Here is a 24,312-nt window from a genome sequence, read left to right on the forward strand (position 1 = left end):
TGGGAAAGCAAGTCTATATTCCCTCAACTCTGTTGGCTCTTTTTGTCACCGGATTTATTAAAGCAATCTTTTTTTCAGAACACAGACAGTTCAGAAAGAAACCAATATAATATCTTAGGAGATTTTTGTTTTAAACCAGGCATTTTTTCAGAAAAAAAAAAAAAAAGTTGGCTTATGCAATCAGAGCATACAACACATTCAAAGAAAACGTCCGAGCATATGGCAGTGTGGTGCCTCCAGTTCAGTGTGATGGGGCCACAGCTAACATGAAGAGGAGGTACGAGTTAAAGCGAAGCTGTAGGACTACGGCGCTGCAAATACGATCTGAGGAGGCGCTTTGCGATTCATTTTCCTGCTTCTATTTTCTTTCTAGTGCTTTATTGCTGTCTCTCATTCCCAAAGACTATAAATGCTCCTTGCCTGTTTAGCATAATAAATTCTAATCCACTATGTTCTTTCCAAGAAGCCAGTATTCACCTCGCCACGCTTGCTGGGGAGAAAGAATGTTGACTTAACTAAGGAAACCGAGGTGGGAGGTTCAAGGTGGGAGGTACCTGTGAGTCTTACCTTTACTGGCTGCGTGATCTCTGTCCTCAACAGCAGTGTGTGAGTAAGATGGCCGCTAGCTAAGTACTTCCAACTCTCTTGGGTTTCTGCTTAACTCTGACCACATTCATCTTGCCCAATTAGTCATATGGACTGAACCAAGAGTGTTCTTCTGGACTTTAGCGGTGAATAAATGATGATGTCTCTAGAGCCTTCATTGCATTAGAAAGGACTAATTCTGCCTAGGCACACAGAGAGGAGGGCTGGGCCAGGAAAGGGAGAGTGACCAGGCAGGATTAACTAACGAGAGAGAGAGAGAGAGAGAGAGAGAGAGAGAGAGAGAGAGAGAGAGAGAGAGAGAGAGACCCAGACCTTTGCCCTGTCCCTACGAGCTAGCTGCCAGTGAGCCCAGCGCTGTGTTTTCAGTCCCACTGAGGATCGGCGGCATAAAGTTCTAAGCCACCAGGCGAGGGGACCTTCCTGGACAGAGGCAGCTCTTGCCCGGATAGCGACAGCGCGCAGGAGCCGAGGATTCGCACCAGAATACTCTAGGCTCCCATTGTGCAGCCTGCAGGGAGGCGTGGGAACTGGCGCCTGCCTACATCCCGCGCCCCCTTGCCTCTCGCTCCTCCCTCCCGGGCTTTCCTCACTCAGGAGCCCGGCAAGAGCGAGATCCCACCGCCTGTCCCTCCCAGGCATGCGGTTCCGGATGCTCCTGCTGCTCCTTTTCTCTTTGGCGCTGGTATCTCTGGGCAGTGTCGGGCGCTCTGGGGCAGGTGAGTGGAGCTCGCGGGCAGGCAGGGGCGCCCTCGGAAGAGTCCGCAGCAGCTCGGGTTTTGCAGGGTGCAAGATGTGGGGTGCGGGGTAGCAGGAGCGTGCTAGCAGCGTGCTGCAGGGACGGGATGGAGAACTTCAGAAGCCTTTGCTGAGTGGCAAGTAGGGTGGAGAAGGGTGAGGCTGCGCATCCTGTAAGGACAGCCCTGAATGGTCCAGGACCTGCCAGGCTCTTTGCAAACTTGCGGGTAGGAGGAAGGGTAAGATCAAGGACAAAGATTTTCTCACATGGAGTGAAAAGGGAGCTCTTTCCACCCCCTGGTGCCTAGATCTTGTTTCTTGGATGCTTCCTTCCTTGAAGTCCAGACCTGGTGGGATTCTCTTTCTAGCTACTGGTTTCCCACCAGTAGCCATGGGGGTAGGGGCGGGGTGGGGGTTGGGCAAAGATAAGCACCAAGAGGCACCACTCTCCAAAAACTTCCCCTGGGAAAGAACGGATGGGAACGCTTTCTGCAGCACCTGTTGTGGCCACTCTCATAGATAGATCCAATGATGTCGTGATCTGAGGGAGGGAGGAGGATGTGTCCCAGGGTGGCTGTGCAGTTCTCAGTGGGCGAAGCTGTTCGCTGCTGAAGTCCACAGAGGTTGTAGGCACCCAGCATTTGGGAAATACCAGCGGGAGCAAGGTTAGCACTTCCCGGCAACCAGGAATAGGACAAGTGTGAAGCCGTTTTACTCTTTGCATCTTGTTTCTGTGGTTAAGCCAACTTCAAGCACTTTGGAAAGGTCTTTCCAAGGCTCTAACCCTCTGGATTTGTACCTAACCTGATCCAGAGTCCAGGCTGTGGCTGGTCTTCCCATGCTACTTCTGAAAAAGGACTTAAAAGTTACTTTATTTTTTGTAGCTAAATAGTCACATCTTTTAGTATAAAAGTATCTTTACATGTGTTTTAGAGCAACATTTGTCAGCTACTGAGTATTGAAAACCAATCTGCAAGTAATGTCTAGAATTTTTATGCATTTTTGGTTCCCAGATAATCTCTGAGATTAGTCTCTTCAGTTGTGGCCCACCTAATGGTCTGAGTTTTTGAGAGCTCACAAAAACCCTGAGAGATCCTTCTGGAAGGATCTGCTGCAAGAATCAGCAAAGGGGTTACCAGTTTATGAGCACTAATTTAGTGTCAAGGAGCTATGTGCTCACTTAAGCCTTCAATTTCCTTCCTAGGATCACTTATTGCCTGGCCTCATTGAACACGCAAGAAAACTTAGGCTACATAATCAGTGTACAAGAGGGTGCATTGAAGAAACTGCTGGCAGGACCAGTCCATGATGTGGATAGGGTTTTTATTGTAGATGTGATTAGAGAGAGAAAACAGCCAGAGGCATCTGGAAGAGTCCAGAGCAGAGAGAGAAAGAAGGTGCCTGGACATGGCCAGCGGACTGGACATGGCCAGGGCTAGGGAAATGGGAGAGAGGAAGAGGATAGTGGTGTTAGCAACATAGCAAGAGATAGAGAACAGACCATAGTGAGAGAGTGTAAGAAGATAAAGGAGAGCAAATGCTGGGATAGCGGAGAAATAGCCAGTTACAGAGGGTGAGCAGCTAGGGACAGAGAAGTCACCAGCCAGGAAGACTGGTGTGTGTATGTGTGTGTGTGTGTGGGAGGGGGTGAAATGTATCTATCACAGGTACTTGTGAATAGGAATTGAAGGGGCCTAGCCTGGGCTTTGCTATGCAGTCACAGGCACATGTCCGTGGAGTCGTATGTCCCTTCTGCCAGAGGTAAGGGAAATGACTCCTTTTGGCAGATCGGAATCATTTCTACAAGTTCCTGAAGAATGCTGGCTTTTATTCAACCATCAGAACCCCCGCCCCCCCAAATAGCTCCTTTCTGGTTATTTGGACAGCTTGGCACCTAACAGTCAGTCAGTAAGTAGTCCAACCAAAATGCTGAAACCCAGGTGGTCTGTCGATCGTGCCTGTTCCCATAGTAGCAGTTACCAGACACCGAATGGTCTCAACAGCTCTATTCAGGTTGCATACGATAGCCTTGACGGAATCCGAGAAGATGCCAAAGGTGGCGGCTAATCTGATAATAAACAGTACTCCTGGGGGTTCTATTTTTAGTGCTTTTCTGCAAGTTGCATTTTCTTTAAAATCAACTAAACTGCTAACACCATCTTAGAAGAAGGGAAGCAAGACTGGGATACAGCTCCCTGAGAGGAGCAGTCTGCGCATCCACTTTCATGTGCGCTTCCATCGCTTGGCTACTCATGGGAGTAGAACTTGTTGGGTCTTCCCAGATAAGTAAATAGATGTTCATGACTTAAACTAGACAATACGAATTCAGTCTTTCGAAAATGACCAAAAGCTTCCAAATGTTTCTAGCGCAGCTGTTAAAGAAGCATTTTCAAAAGGATGTTGTGTTTGACCCTAAACTCAATTCTCATTAAACATGGGTCTGGCCATGTCTACAATTAAAGGGAAATATTTAGAGCTTAGACCTCCAACTTGCTCCTGCTCCCGTTCCATGGCTTTGTGGCCAGGCTAGAGCTGGAAGTACCCCACCCATGTCCCCCGGTGCACAGGTGTGAGTCTCCCTCCATTTAACAAAGAACAGGCATACAGGCCAAGAAATTTTCTGGTGCACCCACACAGGTTGAGAGGAACTGACTTTTTTCCACCAGGGAAGCCTGTCTTTCAACATGATACTCAATGGCCCCTTATCATGAAGTATTGTCTTGTGCTGTGTAATCCAGGAATCCTCATGAATCTGCTTGTTGGTTGTTGAATGCAGATGAAATGGGCTGTAACCGGACGCAGCAAGCGGCTTGTGGCGACAAGTGTATTCCCGTGGCCTGGCTCTGCAACGGGGAGCAAGAGTGCCCAGATGGAACCGACGAGCAGTGTGGTAAGTACTTCACAAGAGGCTGTCACGCGCTGGCCTCAGTTTCCACGTCCAGGCTGAACGCTCCTAATCTGGAAATCTCTAAAATCCAAAACATGTCAGGACACACATGATACCACAGAGGGACATTGCCTACCTGGCTTTATGTGATGGGTCTCAGCCAGAGGACAGGTTAACTGAAAATGTCACATTAAAGTTACCTTCAGGTTGTGTGTGGAGAGTATATTTGAAACACAAGCTACTTGCGGGGCTGAGGCAGGCAGACCATGAGCCCAAGGGCAGCCTAGCTATAGCCTGAGTTCAAGACCAGCCTGGAAAAACTATCAAGACCCTGTGCAAAAAAGGGAGGGGGGGTGGCGGCGGCAGTGGATAGCATGTGCAAGACCCTAGGCTGATCCCCAAGGCTGTAAAAATTCAGAATAATCTTGGGTCAGAATAATAGATTTGGGTCCCATCCTGGTGATAGCTTTTCGTGCAGTGGTTCTCAACTGTCTTCATGCTGTAACTCTTTAATACAGTTCCTCACGTTGTGGTGGCCCCCAACCAGAAAATGATTTTTGCTACTACTTCATAACTGTAATTTTGCTGCTTTTGTGAATCATAATATAAATATTTGTGCTTTCTGGTGGTCTTCAATGAACCCTGTGAAAGGGTAGTTGGACCCCTAAAGGGGTTGCAGCTTACAGGTTGAGAACTGATGTCTTAGTGTGTTTGTGTGTATACCTATATGCAAAGTTAAAAAAAAAATCTTTAGTCTGCAATAGTTCTGAAAGTCCCCAACATTTTGGACACAGGATATTTGATGTGTTTTTGGTTGACAGTGCCCACCCTTATGGTTTTTGCCCCTCGAGGGGATACTCAAACATGAAGAGTGTTCTGAGTGGCCGCAGGCTCCATGCATCTTCAAGTATTGGTGGCGCCACTGTAAAAGCAAAGTTTTCACCTTAAGGTTAGGTCTGAGCATTGGTAAGCATATTAGTTTAACTAGACTAATCCAGAGGCTCCGTGTGAAGCCTTACCCATCACAGTACACACAAGCTCTTTTGTATGTCAACTGACCACAGAAGAGTACAAAACTGTTAGAAGCCAAGTTCACTGTTGGGAAGTAGTTTGCTGCTATAAAGCCCCAGCTGTCAGTGCCTAGAGCATCCAAAGCCTCAGGTGGGTCACCTGACCAGTGATACAGGCAGAAAGCTTCTTAAGCGATGAGTCCTATCCTTGTGACATGAGAAGAATAAGGTCCTCACGGAAAGAGAAAAAACTGAAGTATTTGTGAGTATGGCTCTTCTTCCTCTGTCTCACTTGCTTCTTCCTGGATGCTCACTTGCTCTTTCTAACTTTACATGAAATAACCTGATATCAAACATGTTTGGGGACTCAAGGTGCAGCTCCAGGGGAGAAGGTGTGCTTAACATGTGCAAAGCCCTGGGTTAAATCCTCAGAATCAGACAATAAGCAAAAACAAAGAAACAGATGAGCAAACAGAAGCACATGTGCGCTCACGCTTTCATGCTTGTTTTGTTGTGTGGCCTTCATACATGCTACCCTAGCTCTCCCAGTCTCTTTGCTCAGATAGGGCTCTGTGAAGGTAGATTGAAGCAAAATCTATTTGCTCCCAGGTCGCTGTAGATCTGTAATATGGTCTCAAACATCAAAGAAGTTCAAAGTGGTGGACCACCCTGGCCTCCAGCCACCAATAGAGCCAAAATGTATCTGAGTGGTTAAATGTGAATAGACCTCAGGTCTACTATCATGCGCATCCCACCTTTCGAGTGTTCGTTAGTCGTGCATGAACTTCAGACAGAGCATGTGTAAAGTGTCCCTGCTGTCCAAAGTTTTGCTAGACAGCAGCCTGCTAAAAGATGGTGGGGAGAGCAAGCCTTGAGGGATGTTGGGTCATTGTTCCTGTTAAGGTACAAGCCTAACAGGATCTAGAATTATCTGGAAAGTGCATTTCTGGGCATGTCTGCAATGGTGTTTCCAGGGTTTAACTGAGGACACACTTACCGTTTCACCCTGAGTGTATGTGGCACATACCCATGCCTCCAGGCTAAATAAGAAGTGGGAAAGGGGAAGAGAGAGGAGGCGTGAGCACACATCTCTCCTGATTCCTTCCCGAGGATGCACCGTAGCCTCCCACTCAGGCCACCATGATGTTTCTCTGTGATGGACTGTGTCCTTTATTAAACAGTAAATCAAAATAAATTGTTCTTCTTCTCTCAAGATGTTTCCTTTAAGTAGTTTGTCACGATAACGGAAGAAGTAAGTAATGTCGTAGGGTCATTGCCAGGAGTGTGGAGGGGTCCGGCAAGTTCCGGGTTGGGACTAATGTCGAACAGAGAAGTAATTATTTAAAACGCATGGCATGAAACCCAGCAAACTGACGTGCTCTGACAGACTCATCTTCTTCCACGCCTGCTCTCGAATCCCACCCTGGCCTTCAGAGGAAGCGTGCCTGGGACACCTGCAGGCCTGGCTGTGCGATGACGGGAAGTGTATTCCCGCCCGCTGGCATTGTGATGGCTCCAGGGACTGCTTAGACGGCTCCGACGAAGTGAACTGTGGTAGGTGCAGCTGACGCTTCCAACTACACCTATTTATTTATGAGAGGGCACGTGTGCGTCTGGGGGCTTCGTGCACCATCGCGTGCGTGTAGAGGTCAGAGCAAACTTGGGTAGTCAGTTCTCCCCTACCACATGGGTCCCAGTGACTGAACTCATGTCCACAGGCTTAGGGGCAAGGGCCATTGCCTACTGGGCCATTTCACGGGTTTGTACCACTTATTTTCCACAGCCTATCATCTCTCTGCTCACCCACAGCTTGTGTCACCATCAGCAGTGCTAACTGAAAGTAAGCCATGGAGTAGCCTTAGGCTGTGTGCCCTAAGCTAGATGCTATTATTGTCTTTGGTGTTATAACTTTTTCCTTTTTACATTATTAACTTTATTGACTTTTTGAAAACTTCTCTGGAGAGAAACTTCAGTGCAGAAAGCCACAACCATGTGACTAATGACATGTCACCAGCATCTCTCAGTGAGTGGTTCCATAGATTGAGTCTATGACATAGCCGTAGTACTTACCTGAGTGGTTCCATAGATTGAGTCTATGACATAGCCGTAGTACTTACCAAGATACCCATGTCCCATCACCCTCCAGTAGTTCTGTCCCACGCACCCAACTCCTGCCTTTCAGAGGGCTTGACAGCATGTCGGGACCACAAAATCCAGTGTCCAGGAAAGGCTCCATGTCTGGATGCTCAGGAACGCTGCGGTGTCCAGCAGGACTGTGAAGATGGGTCCATGGAGGCACGTTGTCCCCGTAGCCACTGCTTGGCTGGCCAGTGGCAGTGCCAGAACAGGGCGTGTATCATGGACAGCTGGAGGTGTGACGGCATTGATCAGTGTGGTGACGCCTCGGACGAGGAGGACTGTGGTAAGTCTGGCTTCCCTACTTCCCTCTCAAGGGCAGTGTGTAGGAGTGCATAGGCTCCTTTGTGCAGGTGGCATTTAATCCCCATGGCAGAGGATGGCATCCTTCATCTAAAAAACAGGGTGCTCCCTAGCAAAATCCAAGGTGTAGTTATCCACGGTAACACAAGGGCTGCTTAAATAAAACCCCTGTAATGTATATGCTGAATAAGCATTGCCCAGAATGTTCTCAGAGAAGAAGAACAGTCTATGGAAGGGCTGAACACTGGGCTAGGAAGGAAGCCTAACAGCAGATGAGTCCCATTCTCACACAGTGATGAGGAAAATCTTCCACCAAAAAGGGCAAGCCCCATCCCGCAGGCGTGGCAAGCACCACATTTGTCTTCCAGACAAAACCCCAGCCCCAGGATTGTGGTGCCTCTGATTTCTTGGTGAACCAAAACCCTGCTCAGTCTTTTCTGGAGTTAGGGCTGCACATTTTTACACCCTCAGCAAAGGAAGACTCATTTTGGGTCAAGTGGCTGACTCTAGTGCCATTTTAATTCCAACTATTTAAAGCTAGATCAGTCAAGTTTAGCACACTTTCAATCAAGTGCCCAGATGTCTTGCTATTTTTGCAATGGAGTCTAAAGCCCTAATTCCCTGGGGCGGGGTGGGGGGGAGGAAAAATAACCAGTTCTAAATGATAAACTTTACTTTCCAACCTTGAATCGCTACTGGCTATGGAAACAACGCCACAGAACATATTGAAAGAATTGTCTCTTATGAAACTCCTCCCCTAAAAGTAGTAATGAGAAAGAATGATCAGCTTCCTCCACAGCCTCCTGCCCAGAAGGCGCTGTGAGCTGTGATGGAGGGAACTGCATCCCAGAGTCTCTGATGTGTGATGGGGAAGCCGACTGTGCAGATGGCACTGATGAACCCATTACATGTGGTAAGAAACCGCCAGCTCAGCATAAGGCGGGAGCTGGGAAAGCGGGATGAAATACATCAATGCGTTAGTTACTGTATTGATTGCTTTTCGCTTTGCTGTGACAAAATGCCTCACAGCAGCATGAAGCGGGGAGGGATTTATTCTGGCTGGCCGTGGCAGGCCGTGGCTCAGGCGTGCTGTGGTCCCAGGCAGAAGGCATGTGCGGTTGCTGCTTTTCTCATCTCTGAGGAACGGGAAGCAGAGAAGTCAGGTTGGAAATGGGGCTGATGCTATAACTGTAAAAGACCTGTCCCCAGTGACCCACTTTCGCTAGCTAGTTCCCATGGTCCGAAGGTCCCATGCTTCCTAAAATAGCACCGTTATCTGGGGAGCACACGTTCAAACACGGGACTCTGTGGTTGCCATTTCGGATTCCAACCCTAACAGTTATTATCAGGGCGAACTCCTCGAGAAAATGCTCGAAATGAAATGCACACATAGGCTACCTTTGCCTCTTATATTAATTACAATGCATTTTTATTTATTACATTTCAGCTCTGGGCTTTGGTCTCGTGAGTCGGAGCAAAATCCCCTCACTTGCAAAACTTCAAGGGCTAGTCGGCATCTGCAGCTTTAAGGAGATTGGTTAGCTAAAAACAAAAAACAAAAACAAACACAAAAAAACCTAAACACTACACTGCTTCTGGATTCTGCAAGAGAGCCAGAAGGGCACCATCTAATGTTGGTAGCATCCACGTCACATGTCACAACAAGGACCACACCCTCAGATAAGGCTCAACTGGAACAATGCACTCAGACTTCACCAACCAATCTCCTCCATAGAGCACCTTTGCTGAGCCCAGTGCACACAACTGCTTTTGTTCAGCTTTTGGCATACTGTTTTCATATGACCCAACACAACTTTTCGGATCCAGTACGCAAAACCTACAAAATCAATTAAAGCAGTAGAAACCATTTGGCAAATGTCTGGGGGAGGAATGAATCAATTTGTTTAAGAAAAAAAAATAGAATTCTTCAAGGATTTAATTGAGAAAGACTTCCGAAAGCATGTTTCCTGGTGAGGGGGGAGGTTCTTGAAAAGTAACTCGTGTTTCTCTGTATATCTCTGGCTATCCCAGAACTCGCTCTGCAGACCAGGCTGGCCTCAAATTCAGAGATCCGCCTGCCTTTGCCTCCCGAGTGCTGGGATTAAGGGTGTGTGCCACCACCGACCCGCTGTAACTCTGGGTTGATTTTCACTAGAAGAATCATTGTTGGATCTGGTAGAGAGGAGGGACTGGGCATCTCACCTCAATTGGTCATCTACCTCCTATCCTTCTTGCCTCTAAAGACCTTTCTAAAGGCTTCTAACGTCTCCGCCTCAAGGCCTCTAAAGACTTCCCCTAAAGGATTCTGAGGAAACTTTCAGGAGCACAAGCGAGAGCTGTTAAAAGCACTAACGACTGGACCAAGTGCAGGTTTTGTGACTGACGTGGATAACTCATTATATTCATAAATACAACATACAGGCCCAAGCCTCCTCACTGCCCATGCACCCCACGGGAAACACATAAGAAAGTCTTAGCCTCTCCATAGAAGGAAAAAAACAAAACAAAACAAAACAAAACAGAACAAAACAAAACAAAACAAACTACATCAGCACTTAAGATTGTCCACATATTAGCTTGGAAAGAGAATCTTCTTTCCACAGCCCCATACTCTGGGAAGACAGGGCAGGGTCAAAGGTTGTTTCTGTTGTCTCTGTGTCATCTGTTCCTCACCTAGGATACAAGGTGCAAAACAAAAAAAGGCACCAACCTCCGCTGAGTTCCATAGTTTTGACAGCTGCCTTGTATCTACAGGTAAGAACTGCTCCCGGCTGAATGGTGGCTGTGAGGGGTCATGCCATGACACCCACTGGGGTGCCCGTTGTTCCTGCCCACCAGGGTGGCAGCTGCAGCCTGACGGATGGAGCTGCGGAGGTCAGAACCCACGGCTTTTAGAAAAAATTCTTATTGTGGTCACGTGTACGCGACATGAATTTTACCATTTTAAGTGTACTGTTGTTGGTGTGTACGTTTATAATGTACCATCATCACCACTGTGATTTTCTTTTCACCATTCCAAACAGGAATTCTCTGTCTCCGTCACAATGGCTCCCTGTGCCCCAGACCCCTTAGCTTCTGGCAACCTCCCCTGACCTTCTGCTTTCATGAATTTGTATATTCTATGTACCGCTGCCAGATGAGTGGGGTCACACAGTGTTCATCCTTTGCTATGCCTCATGTCTCCAGGGTTCATCCGTGTGTCCGTATTCCCGTCCTTTTATGGGCTGAGTGGAATTCTATCTCGTGTTTGTACTGCATTTTACCTGTTGAGCTGTAGATGGTGCGCTCAGGTTGCTTCTGCTTCTCTGTAATTGCGAACAACCCTTGCATGGCTGCTGTAGGACTATCTGTTTGACTCTTGGTTTTCAGTGACCTGGCTTCATTCTAGACGTGGAATGTTTGGAGCACACGTATGTCTACCAGGAAGGCAATCTTAATTTCTCCATGTCCTTGTCAATTCTATTATTGTTCTAGTTTGTGGGAATTGCAAGTCAATTATTGACCAGCGCCAAAGTACTAAACTGAGTGCTCTACTCTATGGAGCTTGAAGAGTTTCTGTCATTGAGCAAATATCCTTTTCCCATCACAGCCATTGCCCAGGTTTCAGTAGCCAAGCCTAGACAGATTCTAGACTTATACTATATTGCATTTTTGTCCTTGCTTGCTCCTTTAAACTGGCATCCTCTGAGACACTCAATCCTCAGGTCTCACTCCTCTTTTTTGCAATATGAAGTTATGGAACCGGAACGGCTAAAATACAATCTTCATTGTAAGCATGACCGGTAAACTACAGCACTTATCTGTGACAATTCGGGATGATAGCTCAGGTTGAAATGTAGTGCAAGATTGAAGGATCTGCTTTGTTGAATGTGTTCACCCAAATGACAGCCTGAGCCCTGCTGTGAGCCTCAGCTGTGTTTATGAGGGACCTGCAGCCTACCCACCTTGCAAGGCTATCCAGGAACTTAAATGTTATGTTCTACAATTGTTTTTATATGAAGACTTCATCAAGAGAGGTTATGAGCCTATAATTAAGTTTTAATAAATCTCAGCAATTAAATTTAATTCATTTTACTGTTGAAATTAAATGAATACTTTATGTTACTAAATTTATTAATTCTTCATTAGAAGTTGGCCGTGACCCTCAAAAGGGTCCGGGTAGTGATATAGCTTAGTTTTTGAGCTCTGACTCATGGCAGGGCTTAGCTGGCCAAGAGTTTGACTATGGCCGTACATAGGATTATTTTCCTAAGACAGAAGAGCATTGCTGTATTCTAGGGCTGTGTGGTTCAGGAGAAATAACACTTTCCAAGAAATGTCTCCAAGGATCCATTTTCCTTCCTATGCCCTATTTGCGTGTGTTGTTGTTGTTGGTTTTCTTGTTTGAAGCAAGGACTCATGCAGTGCAGGGTGGAAGTAAACTGAATATGTAGCTGAGGATGAACTTGAACTCCCGATTTTCCTATTTCCACCTCTCCAGTACTAGGTTTAATGGGTTTGTGTCATCAAGCCTACTTTGTGACCCTTGTACCTTAACTCAATTCTGTGTTGTACCTGTGAACATGACCTTTTCTGTCCTCTTAGATGAGGTGTTCTGTTGCACAAATAGTAAACTCTGGGCTCTAATGCTTGTCAATCTGAAATAGACTCTGGCGTGACTGGCAAATGGTCCACCTCAAGAATGTTGCTAGATTAACCCAGCTTGTATTTTACGCCAGCCAAACAGCAGGGCTCCCTGTACTGAAACTTCTTCTAAGTCATAGTCACACGACTGAGTAACTTTTATGCACTGAAATACTGAAGCTATAATTGCTGAGTCATCTCTGACTTATGACTCTCTGTCATCAGATGTCGATGAGTGCTCTCAGCCATATGGTCCTTGTGGCCAGCTCTGTCATAACACACCAGGCTCTTATTCCTGTGGCTGTATCCAAGGTCACCAGCTCTATAATGGCACAGACTGTCGGGTTACAGGTGAGTTCTATAGTCAAAGCAAGCCAGGTTTCTGCTCTAGTCTTAATAGTAACTGTAAAGAAGTGAGAAAATGATTATTTAACCTCTAGACTTAGACACAATGCTTTTCTTTCCAAACAAGATGCTACTGTGACAGTCATTGCCTAACCAGAGTTCCAGTTGCATTGAGTGTCTTTAAAGTGACATTGTTACTGTGTAGGCTATAGAATTAGGTGCTCCAGAGACTCAATCAATGGCATTTTAATTTGGCTTGTGCTTCTTTGCCTCGGGGTCTCTCACATGCGGCTGCTATGTGACAATCATGGACTGGAGTTCTGTGTAGATGAGAGCAGCCAAATTTGAAATCAAATAAGGCAACAGTGTTCCAAAGATTAGCTTTAAAGGGCTGGAATTGGGGGTGGGAAAAGGAAGAACTAAGATGGCTTACTAGGTCTCCTTGGAATATGCTTTAAGGATAAGTAGATTTGCATATAAGAATAGCATCTTTAGTTAAAGGGCGAGGCATAAAAGTGTCATAGTAATATGTTACTAATTTCCTTCCACTTCAGACGATGATGTTAAAATTCTTATAGCAGCAGATAAAGAGCTTGGTATCCTGGACCAAAGAACAGGCATCTATGAGATGCTGATCTCTGTAAAGTCCAGGCCCAGGTCTGTTGCATATGACCTGAACAGAAACATGTACTTCTGGGTGGATAAAGTCTTGAATGTGTTTGTCCTTGGGAAGCCAAACTCTGTTACCCTCTACCCAGGTATGTTTTTTGGTATTAAAATTTAACTCTTTAAGGCTTCTTATGTTACTGATATGAAAAAAATTCCTGAGATTGCCAAACTCAAACAAAAGGAAAGGCTTTGTGGAGCTTTAATTTTTGGTGCTTTTACTACCCACCAATAATAATGCCACAGGGTATAGACAAAGCCTTTAATCTACTGGCCTTTTGTGACACACCCCACATTTAGCCTATAGGATCACTTAAGCATACTGTAAGAAGTATCTCTCTCTCTCTCTCTCTCTCTCATTTATCTGTCTATCATCTATCCTTCTATAATCTACCTATCATCTATCTACTCTATCAACTCTGTCTAAATCTCTATCTATATTGTATCTGTATCTAAATGGGCAATCTTTTATGACTTCCTGTTATGAAGCATGAGCATATATAAAATCCCAATGTGAGACATGCATGTGGTAGGCTGTCTCAGTAAGAGCATCAATGAACATTGCTTGTTATATGAAAGTGTTTTTAAGAAGGCTATAAATCTTGGGGTGTAGCATTAAGCCACAGTGAGCCTTCTCCATCGCTAGGTATTTGAACCTGTGTCTCAGTATTTGGACTCTCCTCTATAAGATGATGGCCTTAGCCAAAGTTTGTCTCGCCAGGTACGGGTGGGGATCAACCAGACAGCATAGTAAGCACAGTGACAGACAGAGCTCATCACAATTCCCAGAGACCTCTGTGGTGACCAGTGTTTGAGCTGAGGCTACACACTCTCATACTCTTCGGCTGTGCTTCTCCTTAGGTCCTCCTCATTTCCATACATCCCTACATGTTGGAGACTCTATGGAACACCATTATTCCTTGAGTCCTATCTGTCTCATGGTATAGATCCAAGTCAGTTGTTAGAGAGTCTTCTCAAATATGATTTCCAAGATAAACACAGGCATGAAAGACTGTAAGTGTAACTCTGTCCCTTGTGTCACCAGAACTCCCACCTGTGAGCAGTATTTCTCTGGACTGGTTCACGGGACAGTTGTACTGGGCTAGCAGCTCGGCAAGGGTCATCTGTGCTGGCTTAAGTGATGGCAGAGGCTATGTCAAAATCTTGGAAAAAGATCTTGTGCCTGAGGAGCTAGTGGTGTTTCCTGAAAAGAGGTAAATAGATTTCCCTTGGAAATGTATCCAAAAATCTCTTGGCATGTTCGATACTGAAGAAAAGAGCCTACCAGCCTTTATATTCCATTTGCTCCACAAAATTTGTATTTGTGCACCTTAGATTGAATTTCATGTAGCTAAACCTTTCCATGCCCAATGACTAGGGGAGCTGAGCTCTCCGCAGCTTTGGTAGCAGCACAGAGACAAAGCCCATAGAAAGATCTAAAGGAGTTGTTGTGAATAATGTGTGTAGGAGAGTGAAGGCATTTTTAAAAACCATGTGCTCTGGCTGTTTGCAGGTATCTGTACTGGGTAAACCGAGGTGAGAATGGGGTAAAGACGATTGAAACTGCAGGAATGGATGGCTCCGACAGGAAGATCCTAGCAGTTGTGACCGCAGAGGAGCCTTTAGGACTGACACTCGATCATGTGACTGGCAGACTCTACTGGATCAGCGGCTATAAAGAGGTACGATAGAGAGGCCCAGAGGAGATGGGAACTCTCTTTTGTCAGGAGCTTGGAGTGGGTCTACAGGTATGTACACTCTTCTCCTACGTCTAGCATTAACTCCATGAGGTAACTTGTGTAGCAAAACAAGAACAGCAAGGTTTAATTGCATAACATTTTTGAGTAGAGCAGACTGTACCAACAGCTTGGGAGACTTGGTAGCTTTTTTTGTTTTTTGTTTTTAAGACATACTGTATAGTCCAACGGTGCTAATTTTTTGCAAGAATAAAGATAATGATCTATGTTGTACCCACGAAACAAGATGTTTTTAAGATTTCTGGGAGCTCCATGGAAGCATATAGTTACTTAGGCACTTTAGAGTCCCATGCTTAGATTTGCAAGTCCAAATGATGCAGTTTATAATATCCCAATTTGGGAAAGGACAAACTGAAAGATCATTAAGACACAGTGACTAAAAGCAGAAGCTCACAGACTGATGAGTTACATTTCAAGTCTCCCATGTCCTGGCTGTGGTTTAGGCTGATGGGTGCTTCTGTGAGAGGATTAGACTCAGAGATGAGAGCTCCCTGCTCCCTCTGAGAATACATAAAGCACCTATCTTCTAAGGCAATTATAGAATAGAGTGTACAGCATTGGTGCCCAGCCTGGATGCAGAGCACATGCTATAGTCACCAAAATCTGAGCAAGGACCGCTCAGTGGCCGCCACCATCTGAGGTGAGTTCCTTCCCATCGACCTGATGTCACAGTGATATTTAGTCAGCCTCCAAAAATCTCTGGTGACTGTAGCGTCAGTAGCGCCTGCTGGTGCTACCTCTGTCTCATGAGACTCTAATCCTTCAGTCCATAGAGACGGTGAAAGTGGACGGCAGTGGGAGGTACACCTTTCCTGGGATATTGTTTGAAGGTGAAGACCCCGTTAGCCTGGATGTATTCGAGAACGCTTTCTTCTGGGCCAACCAAACTCAACTGATTCGTACCTCACCCCAAAGCCCGAAGGAGAGAGAGGTGTTGCTCCACACTTCCGTGTCAGCTTTCTCAGTCCTCCACAAGTCCCGGCAGCCCACGGGTAAGGGAGCTTCGGAGATAGAAACGGCCCAAGATGCGACCTCAAGGCTGTGGTTGAAACCTGCTGTTTTGAGGGAGGGATCTGTTCTAGTCACTTCTCCTTCCAACCATTCATAGGACTTCTAAGAACAGTGAGCAGATCAAAACCGTCATGGAAAAGCTGTTTCCAAGTCCTGTGCCCTGTTCTTAGTTGAAACATCAGCTGGGTTTTTAGGGTCTGATGTATTGAAATTATAAGCTTCAGGCTGGAGAGTTGGTTCATCAGTTGAGAGCACTAACTGCTCTTTCAGAGAACCCAGATTCAATCCTTGTCACCCCATCTGTGGCTCACAACTCTCTGTAACTCCAATCCCAGGGGACCCAGTGCCCTGTTCTGACTTTCTCAGGAACCAGGAAAGTACTCGGTGTACATACATACATGCAGACAAAAACACTTATACACACGAAGTAATAAAATAAGTGAATCTACAAAAATAAAGAAGAAAAAGCAAACAATCTGTCCACAAAGGGTTGGGATCATGAAGTGTAGACTAATAAGTGAAAATGGAACAAAGCTCAGAATCCCACTTCTGGATGGAAACAAAAGTGCACCAGGGAGGAATTAAAAGCATTTGTTAACACAAACTACACATCAGATTCAACTCATGTGCTTCTGCTTCATGTATTTTTTATTTATCTTTAGCTTACTGTTTTTTGAGACAGGGTCTCTCTGTGTAGTCCTGGAACTCGATGTGTAGACCAGGCTGGCTATGAACTCACAGAGATCCTCTTACCTCTGCCTCCAGGGCACTGGGATCAAAGTCATGCATCACAGTGTCAGGCTAAGTGTGTCTTAGAAGCTAACTGTGATGGAGAATACAGAGCCCTTAAAGGGAATCTCCCGTAAACCAATGGGATATTCATTTTGCATCAACTCTGAAGGTGAAGGTGCAGTTGTTTGAGGTTTGTTGGTCTGAGCATAGGACAGAGGGACATTTCTCTGACAGCCAGTCAGGAGACCAGCAGGGAACAAAGGTCAGTACACCCACTGGAACATGACAAGTATTTTTGGATTTCTCTTGAGGCAGACCATCTCACCTCTTCTTTAGTGCTGAGTTTGGAATGGATTTGGACAGGGAACCCAAAGCTATGTCTATGTTTTTTGTTTAAACAGACAGAAACTCAGCATGTGTTCCAGGTTCCTGCAGCCACCTATGCCTCCTGTCCCCCATCCATCCCAAGGGCTACAAGTGTGTCTGTCCAGAGGGGCTGTTTCTTTCACCTTCTGGCACATGCAGTGGTAAGTTCCCTGGTAAAATGGGTGCAATCCAAGAAGGCTTGCTCCAGGTTAGCCTGGAGACAAGGCAAATTCCATTTCGGAATCAATCCCTTCTGTTCCAACCAGCCCCAATCAAAAACAACTTGATTCCATTTTTGTCTGTTTGTTTTTAGATAGGATCTTACTGTGTGGCTCTGGATGGAAAGGAACTCACTATGTAGACCAGGCTGAACTCAAAATCACTGGATTCTTCCTGCCTCTGCCTCCTGGGTACTGGGATTAAAGGTGTGTGCCACCATGCCTGGTCCCCTTGATTTAGTTTTGTAATAATGGTAGAATGTACCTAACAAGAACTTAACATTTAGCCATTATAAATCATATGGTGACATGAGATGCACTCATGTTTTTGTGCAACCATCATCTAGAGCCATCTCCAGAACCTTTTCATCTTCCCAAATGATGCTCTTTACATTGTAGGCATTGATACTACTTTCTTTCCCCTGTTCTTCTTGTCACCCATCATTCTATTTTCTGTCTGTGTGGACTTGGCCTATTTTAGATACCATATTTGGTGAAACTGTAGGTTGTTTGGCCCTGTTGTATTTCACTTAGAATAACATCTTTGATGTTATATCTCTGTGTTCTAGCATCTGATAGAATCTTTCTGTCTCTGTCTCTGTCTTTCTCTCTTTCACACACACCATTTTGATTTAGTCTTAATTTTTTTTCCTTTTGGTTTTTTGAAACTTTTTGACTTTTGTCTTCACCTAAGTTTATTATGTGGCCCATGCTGGCCCCCAAACTCACATTTTTGTGCCTCAGCACCCCAAGTACTGTGATCATCAGTGTGGAGTGGGCCACAACTCCTGAGTTCATCCTTGGTTTATTTTTCGGTTTTGTTTATGAAAGCTGTGAGGAGGGATACGTGTCTGCCACTGTGGGCATGTATCCATCAGAGGACAGCTTTGTGGTGTTGATCCTGTCATCCAGGGATGGAAGTCAGGCTCTCAGGCACTTTTACCTTCAGAGTCATTTCACTCTTTATGTTTCCTGAAGGCTAAATAATATTCTACTCTACACATAGAGTTCTTCTCTTACTAGACAACTAGATTTTCTTTTTAAAGCATAAATGGCATATATGATTCAGGCTTATATGAAAGTCTTACAGGTAAATTAATAGAAGTGTCTTCTACGATCCCTGTGGCATATTCTGATTTACTCTTTAAGTGAAGTCTCTGCTTGAACACTGTTTTAGTCCAGTATTGTTAACACAAATTCCCCCATGCTGCTGCTTTTATCTCCAAAATATCAAAGTCTGTGCAATCTATTGAATATCTCTACCCAACCTATTTGGCTTTTAAAATTAAAATGTTTTTAAAATTCTTCTAAGTTTTTCATAGTTTTAAGTTCTTCTTGTAACTATGAAACTTTTAAGAAGAAGAATAAATCATGTAAATTTGTTTATGCTCCAAATTATTTTTAAAAACCACAGTTCATGGGTGCAGCTTTGAATAAAACTATGGTGGAATAAGCTGTTGTTGCCAAGTAATCTGCTCAGATTTAATTTTGGGCATTATGTATAGTGTGCAGTTAAACCCACATACTCAATTGTTCTTTAAATAAGAGAAAGCAATCAAACAAACTTCTCTAGTAGCAAAGACAATAAATCAAGGAGCACATCATTCCAGTGGTTCAGCCTCACCTTTCCATAAAAACCCAGAAATACTGAGTGCCTTGGGAAAGCTATCACTGGCATTTGGACAACAACCCCTGTCTTTAGAGACTATGGTACTCATGTGTGTGCTGCAGAGGGAGAGATAGATGGGTGGGTGCCTGAGCTTAAGATAAGACTCAGAAGGGAAGCTGGGACTCATCTGATACATGGTCCAATAGCAAATCTCTCCCTTTCCTTTGTAGAGTTGAAAGTTGTGTTTTCTTCTGGCAAACGCCTATACTTGTTGAAAGTCAGCTCTATGGGAACTGCTATAGAGAGAACTCTAGTTGAGGAGCATGCTGAGAACCTCTATTTACTGGATGTTGATTGGAAAAGGAACGTCATCTATTGGTCAAATGTCCAGGGACATCTTGTTTATTCAGCTGGATATTCAGGACAAAAGCAAGAGATCTGGACCCATCATACAGGTGAGCAGTGGTGGCCATCTTGTTTTCTTCCTTTATTTTCTGGTTCTGAAAGGCCAAAAGAGTATATCCCTTCCGAATCTGAATGCATCTTCATGCCAAAGTCTAGGTGTGACTAATTGAATGTGATCTCTTTTATTGACCCAATGTTCTTAGGCATGACCACTGCCATGAGGCTAACTAGAGGTATAAGGCTTTAAAATTTTTGCTTTTCTGGCTTTAAGTCAGGAAAGAATAGAAAAAAAAGTGGGGTGGGTGCTTTTCAATTCTTCACTTTTGCATTGCAGATTTTTCATACTCTAATTTAAAAGTCATTTGCAATGCAGATTTCAGAGAGAAAAAGCAAGATATTTTCTTAATATGGCAATATATACTTTCCCTTCCCACACTCGTAAATGCTGCACCTCACCCCCAAGTTCCCCTTATTCTGCCTAAATGCAGCAAACATCAAGGACAGAGACTTGAGTTCCACAGTAATTAGATTTTTAAACATGTACCTGAGCGCTCTGCTCTGCTGAATGCTAAGGCTATGCCTTGATATGAGAAGTGCCTTTGACATTTTTCTCAGGGCTGGACAGGGTACCCCGAGGGCTGCAGGTAGGTGCGATGATCAGTGTACAGAAACTTCTAATGCCCCAGTCAGAAAACACTCAGGATAAACTAACCATGACAGCATCTAATAGCTACCTGGGGCATGCCTGACTGCAAACGTCTTCCCACTTAATGAAAATGTCACCTTCTCCCCCACTGGATGGTCACACTAATTGGCTTCTGTGTTACAGTTATCATATCAAGGACCGCCAGTTTCATCTGAGATGGCCCTAATGTGGAGCAGTGATAGCTTTCCATATCTATAAGGAATGCCTGAGGTGATCAACACGTAAAGAGAAAACCCCTGAAACTGAACAGATAATGCATAAATAAGTGAAGGGAAAAGTTAGTTTTGGCTCTTAGTCCATTCAGATTGACTTGCTGCTTTTAGACCTCTGGTGGTGACGCTGGATGGCAATGGTGGGAAGTGAATTGTGGACCCTAACTATTCACCTCATGGTCAAAGAGCAACACAAAACAAAACAAAGAAAAAAAGAAAGAAAGGAAAGAAGAAAGAGAGAAAAAAGAGAGAGAGAAAGAAAGAGGAAAGGGCTGGATACCCACAGACCTTTTGAAGGCACATATTCCCAATTACCCAAATATCTCCCACTGGTCCTCATTCATTAAAAGTTCCACAGCTCCCCAGTAGCACCACAGGCTGGGCATCAAGGTACTAACACATGAACTTTAGGGGGTTATTCAGGGTCCAAACAAACTGTAGCAGAGGTTAGACATGACAAAGGCAATGGCGTCATTCCTGCTAGACCTCTGGCCTCTTTCTTACAACCCATCAGCACATTTAAGGATGCTGATGTCACTTTTTTCTCTTGGGTGCCATATTCTTATGCTAAAGTTGAAAACTATGGCCCAAGAAATTCAGTTAAAATTTTTAGTTAAAAAATGAGAGGGTGTCATAGTACATCTCTTTAAGAATGAATATGACATGGTCCAAAGAACATTCTAGGAACCTGGCAAGCAGGCTCTCCACCTTGAATCTGGAAAGGGCCAAAATTAACCCAAAATTCAATATAAGAATGAGTGTTCTTTGAAAATTGCAGAGCCCGACAAAGGAGAACGAGCACTGAGCTTGGGCAAGAATAACTTCACGGATATGGGGAGAATTCTGAAGTATTATCTTGCAGAAGTTCCTCCCATGAGAGGCTGTGATGTAGCAAAGAAATATTCCCACCCTAAAGGAAGAAGAATAAGTAGCCCATTATGTGTGTACTGGCTTTCCCATGATGCGCCCTCCCCCTTCCATCCTGTGTAATTATTTATGTGTATGTCTATGCCCTTGGTAGTTAACCTTGAGCTCTCACTATCGTGCACAGTGGATGTGTTACAAAATGGCTCTTTGCATATTACACTTTGGATGGGAAAAGAACCCCACCCTTGGCCAGTCATATGTTGAATGAGGACTTGGATTTCGGGTAGCATTGTTGAGATTTAATCGTTAAGATGCTAATTCATTGAAAACCAGTGAGGCATTCAGAAATGAATAGGCTGTGAGAAGGCAGAGCCTGGCTGGGGGAAGCAGGCTGGGGATATGCCTGTCTTCACCCTCCAACTTCCTGCCCATTGTGAGGTAAACCACTTTGTTCCATTATACTCACTCCACAAGGTTGTCCTGCCTTACCACATAGAGGCCTAGAAACCTTGGAGGCAAAGCTGTGGGCCAGAATAAATCCTTCTTTCTCTACTTTTTATCCCACCTCAGATATCATGTTGCAAAGATTAGAAAACAAAACAAAACGAAACAAAACATGACTAACATAATAGGAGAAAGAAATGTGTGTATATATTCTTCACATATGTTTATAATAAAACCTACTACTACAAGAAGGATGACTAATACTGGATCTATGACTATTTTTTAAAAGCTAAGATTGACTCCATCTGGTTAAATTGTAGAGTAAGTATAACTTCGACTTGAAGACCATTTCATACTTCTGAAATACCATATAAGCTAGTGGAAAAAGGAGAAGTGATGAAGACACAATGGCATTAGTTCATCAACACTATAAAAGATGCCTTTGATGACCTCAATAATGCATTAGAAGGACTAGAAAATGATTCCTGAATTAGTTGGCTATTTAGAATTTAATTAATTTCACATGTACATGCAAGTGATACTATTACATTTCTGCTTTCTTTGCATTTATTTTATTTTGTGTGTGCACATGTACACATGACATGCATGTTTGTCCATGCTCATGTGCACATGTGACACTTGTGTAAGTAGATCAGAGGATAACTTTCAGGGATCAGTTCTCTCTCTCCACCAGGTGGGTTTGAGGACACGGACTCAGGTTATCAGACTTGGTGGCAAGCATCTCTACCCACTAAGCCTTCTCTCTTTTCTTAAGTAAAGTGTAAAGGCTCACAAACTTTGTATGAAAGGTCAAATAATCACCACCATGATTGGTGAATTCTTGTCATTGTATCATGAAAACAGCCCTATACAGTGTGTGGATTAATGGCTATATTCCAGGAGAAGTTATCTGTAGTACCAAAGTTGGTCCAAGGGCAATTATTTATCTACCTCTACTCTAGTGAACAAAACACAACAAACCAAGCAACCCCAAAACAAGTTCGCTCCCATGAGCTGTGCTGACAATTTTCATGGCGTGGGTACTCCCACAATGCGAGCTTCCAAGCCACCATGTGACATGGTTAAAATGGATCTGAGGAGTATGTGTGGAAGCAAACATTACACAGTATGCCCACTGTTCAGGAGGGACTGACTATAAAAATGAGAGCATGGTACAGTTTGGGCAGTGCCAATTTGAAACTCTAAAGTCCAGAATGCCACCAAATCTCAATGTTCTTGAACACCTAGACGATGCAATAGGTGGGAAATTCCATACCTGTCCTCATCTGGTCAGGTTCAGGCAGTGTTTTATAAAGCTACCTTGAGGCCAAATGTAGAAAGTCTACAGGAAACAAAAACATATACCATGTTTAGGCTGGCAGCCTTTTCCCAAGGCAATGTGCAAAAACACAGAAAGAATTCCAAATCCAGAACCACATGGAGCCCCACAAAAAGGAATTCTATGTCAGTAACAGTAAATTTTAATAAATAGTGAAGAATATATTGGTTGAGTATTACTTTCAGTAAATCAATATAATTAATGTAATTACTTAGACCGCCATCTTGCAGGCTTCCTAACAGTTGGCTATCATGATCTTTAGTATCTTACCACAAAACAGCAGATACTCTTCTAAGATTTTTGCCTGTTTTGTTTAATCTCACAACAACCTCATGAGAGAAGCATTCTTATAATGCATTTGATGACACTGAGGCATAGAAATTGCTATTGCTCTGAATCTTATTGATAGACTACATCTGACACTAGCTGAATCCTAGCTTAGTTCCAGCTGTAGACGAGCTATACTGAGCATGAGTAGGAAATGAATGTTTGAAGTTAGTGCCTAACTCAATTATTTGCACCTGAAAAAGAATACCTGTCTTAGTCAGGGTTTCTCTATCGCTTGAAGAGACACCATGACCACAGCCAACTCTTGTAATTGTTTAATTTGGCCTGGCTTAGAGTGCACAAATTTAATCCACTGGCATCATGGCAGGGGGCACGGTGGCACACAGGTGGACATGGTGCTAGAGAGGTGGCTGAGAGTTCTACATCCTGACCTACAGGCAACAGGGAGAGTAACACTAGGCCTGGCTTGAAGCTCTGAAACCTCAAAGCCCACCCCCAGTGACACTTCGTCCAACAAGAGCACACCTACTTCAACAAAGCCTCCTCTCCTAATAGTTTCCCCTTCCTATGAGTCTATGGGAGCCATTTTCATTCAAATCATGACAATACCCATGATTTTTATGTACTTGGTCCTTATTATACATACCTGTGGGGCTTCAACGGGGCTCCTAAAGTAGGAGAATGGAAGGAATTGGGGGGAGGGGACAAGAGATGCAGGAATGAAAGCCAAGTCTGTTCATCTGATCAAGGTTTCCGTTTATTAGAAATTTTTACCCAACTTATATAGGGAGAAGGCAGGAAAGGGGGAAGGTTAATCTACTGCTGCAGGAAATAGGAAGAGTGCTTTCATGGGTTAACTGTGCCTGCAAGATACCATAAGGATGTTCTCTTAAGATATCTTACGGATGCTCTAACAAAGGATGTCCTCACAATCTATCACCCATGATTTAGGATCTAGATAACTCTTTCACTACATAGCTTTATGTCTCCACTAAATGACCTTTGCTCTCTACTTGGCTTTGGTTTCAGTAACTACCTTTGTCTCCA

General features: G+C 44.4%; 1 protein-coding gene across 2 annotated transcripts in view; it reads left to right on the plus strand.

Moving 5' to 3' along the window:
- The first annotated feature begins 1,055 nt into the window (after positions 1-1,055).
- Positions 1,056-24,312, plus strand: part of LOC110540875 (prolow-density lipoprotein receptor-related protein 1-like) — a 49,294-nt gene continuing 26,037 nt past the window's right edge. Inside the window, exons 1-13 of one of the 2 annotated variants that reach the window (XM_021627668.2) lie at positions 1,056-1,322; positions 4,118-4,231; positions 6,673-6,792; positions 7,421-7,660; positions 8,465-8,590; positions 10,432-10,551; positions 12,526-12,651; positions 13,200-13,403; positions 14,357-14,525; positions 14,825-14,993; positions 15,835-16,060; positions 17,213-17,338; positions 19,235-19,459. In XM_021627668.2, coding sequence (XP_021483343.2) covers positions 1,244-1,322; positions 4,118-4,231; positions 6,673-6,792; positions 7,421-7,660; positions 8,465-8,590; positions 10,432-10,551; positions 12,526-12,651; positions 13,200-13,403; positions 14,357-14,525; positions 14,825-14,993; positions 15,835-16,060; positions 17,213-17,338; positions 19,235-19,459 — 2,044 coding nt within the window. In that variant the 5' untranslated portion in view covers positions 1,056-1,243. The remainder of the gene's footprint in view (positions 1,323-4,117; positions 4,232-6,672; positions 6,793-7,420; positions 7,661-8,464; positions 8,591-10,431; positions 10,552-12,525; positions 12,652-13,199; positions 13,404-14,356; positions 14,526-14,824; positions 14,994-15,834; positions 16,061-17,212; positions 17,339-19,234; positions 19,460-24,312) is intronic. The other variant, XM_060381615.1, reaches the window with a different exon arrangement.

The sequence above is a fragment of the Meriones unguiculatus genome, chromosome 4 (assembly GCF_030254825.1).
Source record: "Meriones unguiculatus strain TT.TT164.6M chromosome 4, Bangor_MerUng_6.1, whole genome shotgun sequence".
In the NCBI taxonomy this organism is placed as follows: Eukaryota; Metazoa; Chordata; class Mammalia; order Rodentia; family Muridae; genus Meriones; species Meriones unguiculatus.